The sequence below is a fragment of the Alosa sapidissima genome, chromosome 21 (genome assembly GCF_018492685.1).
Source record: "Alosa sapidissima isolate fAloSap1 chromosome 21, fAloSap1.pri, whole genome shotgun sequence".
NCBI lineage: Eukaryota > Metazoa > Chordata > Actinopteri > Clupeiformes > Clupeidae > Alosa > Alosa sapidissima.
The window spans coordinates 27139045-27142238 of NC_055977.1; the positions used below are offsets into that span (position 1 = coordinate 27139045).

General features: G+C 45.3%; 1 protein-coding gene across 1 annotated transcript in view; it reads left to right on the forward strand.

Annotated features, from left to right (window-relative positions):
* LOC121696193 (receptor-type tyrosine-protein phosphatase U-like) overlaps window positions 1-1830 on the forward strand; it is a 216030-nt gene extending 214200 nt beyond the window's left edge. The window contains 1 exon segment of the mRNA XM_042077539.1: window positions 298-1830. Within this exon segment, the coding sequence (XP_041933473.1) occupies window positions 298-360 (63 nt within the window). The 3' untranslated portion in view covers window positions 361-1830.
* The last annotated feature ends 1364 nt before the right edge of the window (window positions 1831-3194 follow it).

Sequence of the window (3194 nt, forward strand, 5' to 3'; positions counted from 1 at the left end):
CAACAGGTGTTTTTTTTTTTTTTTTTTTAAGTATATTTTTTTGGGCTTTTATGCCTTTAATGCAACAGAATAGTTGAGAATGACAGGAAGTGAGAGGGAGAGAGAGTCGGGGTGGGATCCAGAAAGGACCACGGGGCGGGAATCGAACCTGGGTCGCCGGCGTACGGTGCAGGTGCCCCAGCCAGTTGCGCCACAGCTGGGGCCACAACAGGTGTTTTTGAGGGTGTTTATTGTATCTGTGTTTATCTGTGTTTTTTATTGTTGTTGTGTTTGTTTGTTTGTTTGTTTGTTGTTTAGGAGCAGTACCGCTTCTGCTACGAGCTGGTGCTGGAGTACCTTGACTGCCTGGAGGTGAGATAGCAGCCTGGACAGACGAGACCTGATGCGTCCCACGCCACAGAGGGAGCCCTAGCCGTCCCAGGGCCTCATCTCTGAGCTCCCTCTTTTCCTCCTCCTCCTCCTCCTCCTCATTCTCTCCCTCCTCTTCGTCTTTTTGCTCTCTTCCTCCGGAACTCTCTGCCCTGAAGGAGTGGATCTCTGTTTACCTGAGTGGACAATGTGAATGGACAGATGCAAGAAAGCCCTCCATTCCTCTGTGGAAGTGACCCAACTACTGAGAACTCCTGTACACTTTCGTTCGTTTTTTGGCGTGTACTATACTTTCATTATATTCTCCCTTCTTTCCTTCCTTACTTTCCTTTATGTGTCCCTCTCTTCTTGTTTGTCCTTGTCTTTCGTGCACATCCCTCCACTTTCCCAGGGGCTTGTGCCTGTATTTTGTTGTTGCTTGTTTTGCTTCTGTTTATTTCTCCTCTGTGCCAGATATTTTTGACAACACCATATAAGGGCATGGATGCGACTGGGCTGGGTTGGGCAGCCTGCCTCCTGTGATTTAAGCGGGCAACACCCTAGTTTCCGTGACAACTGCCACACTCTGCCTTACCACACAGCAAGAAGAAGACACTGTTCCATGGCATCACAGAATGACTGACACTGGATAATATACACACACACACACACACACAAACACATGTGCACAACACACACACAACAACACTCTCAACTCTCAACAATTCACAACTCTGAGAAAAGCAAGCAAAATATTACAAAAAAAGTCTACATGGATGACTTTTTGCGTGTTTCTGTGTTTTGTTGAACCCTGTGCCATTGTGCAACCGACTGAGGATGGGCTTAATGGAAGTGACACACATTTTTGTCAGAAAAGGGGTGGGGCTGAGCTTCGGCGCGTCAGCTTCTACCATTGGCTCTCGCCACCAAGGTGGTGAGACCCCGCGTTGGCGTGGCAATCCTTTCCACTGAGTGCCAACGTCTCTTGGTGCCAACTGGAGGTCATGATCCCAAGGACGGTTCCTCGTTTTAGTATTTATTTTCTCTTTGTGTACATACTGTAGAAGAGTACTGTTTAAGAGTAACAGATAAAAAGAGAATCTAGGTGTTGTTGTCTTTACGTGCCAATTCATCGTCTGTGCGTCTGTGTGTGCTGGGGACCACTTGGAAAAGCACCTGCATGCCGATCTGTGCTGTTTGATAAAAGTGTCCCGTCGCATCTTGTGGCTCAGTCCGCTTTGGGCGTCCAGTGCAGATGCCTGCTTAAAATCGAGCTCAACTGAAGATCAGATATACATGTACATATATGTATTGAAAATAAAACAAACAAAAAAAAGAAATTAAGTATTACTGTGGGAACAAGGTGAGGCCTTCGCCAGAAGACTTGCTTTTTAAATTTGTATTTATTCATTGTGTTTTGTTTTCTAAATAGTGTATATTAAATGCAAAAAAATAAAACACTACGATGTTGCTTTTACGTCACTACTGTTCTCATTGTCCCTTTTGTTGTCTGGACCACCGCCTCCCATCACTGACATAAACAATGCTGGTTTAATTCAGTGACCTGCCATATTCTGCGAAAGTACAATATGGCATTAAATAGTAATTAGCGACGAGTCGCGACACAGAATAGCCTGAGCCAGATCACAAAAAAGCGCCCTTTCATAGCGAAAACGAGACATTCCCCGCCAGCCAAACGCAAATGTCCTTTTGCGGTTTAATGAGCCAACACCATTGTCTTTGTCGCCTGCGAGAAGAAGATATCCCCATTGTGTAGCGCTGTGTGCGGACTGATTTCTTTAATCGCCGCTTCGCCATGACACGGCAACAAATATCACCTTCTTTCCACGTGGCTTCACTGACCTCGAGCGTGTTTCAGAAGCATAACTCAGTTTCTGATGTCCCTCACACTCTCCGACCCAATTACCCGGGTAGTCGATGAAAATAAGTCAACTTTTATTTTCCATCCTTTTTACATTTTATTTATTTATTCATCTATCGAACAAAGAAAATTGTTTAGTGCAACACTAAGGCTATCAGCTGCATGCAGGCCATGTCTCCTACATGTTTGTTTGTGATTATGCGATGAGAATGCTGTTAAGCCAACTGCACAAGGGAATTATTACCAGTTGAGAAGACACACACACACACACACACAGGGAGAGGTGATCACACTGTGCTGACCCTGCGATTTTATTCAACCTCCTTATCATTTAATTACCACTTTTAATGGTCCTCCTTTTTTATCATAAGCACAAACACGCTCCCTGGGTCTTGCAGGATGCAGCCCTTTGTAACAGATGTGCTTTGATGTGCCATTGATGATTCACCATACTCCCTCAACATCCTACACACACACACACATATACACACACACACATGCGTACAAACTGCAGTTGATAATACGCACCAACCCCTTACATTCTTTTCATCACCTTCCCCCCCCCCCCCCCCCACACACACACACACACACACACACACACACACATAACAACTCAGATATACATACAAACACACACACATACACACACTCCTCCCACTCTCCATACAGGGAGGCAAATATAAGCCCTGCACGCTGACCACTGCTGTCCTTGCTAAGCCTGGCCATTGATTTCTGATTCTCTCCCACACTCCAGCGCACTGGATCGGTGCTAATAGCTCAGCACTAGAAGCCGAGTCCATAAAGATAGCAACAGATTGCACTCGCATCATGGTCAATGGTGCCTCACCATGCTGTGGTCAGGATTCACATTACGGCAACTGTTGATGTCAACACTGTGTATGGTCATTATGCCCAGCTTACTATTAAGGCTATATTGTTATTACAGTGCTTTGTTTAAATTGAG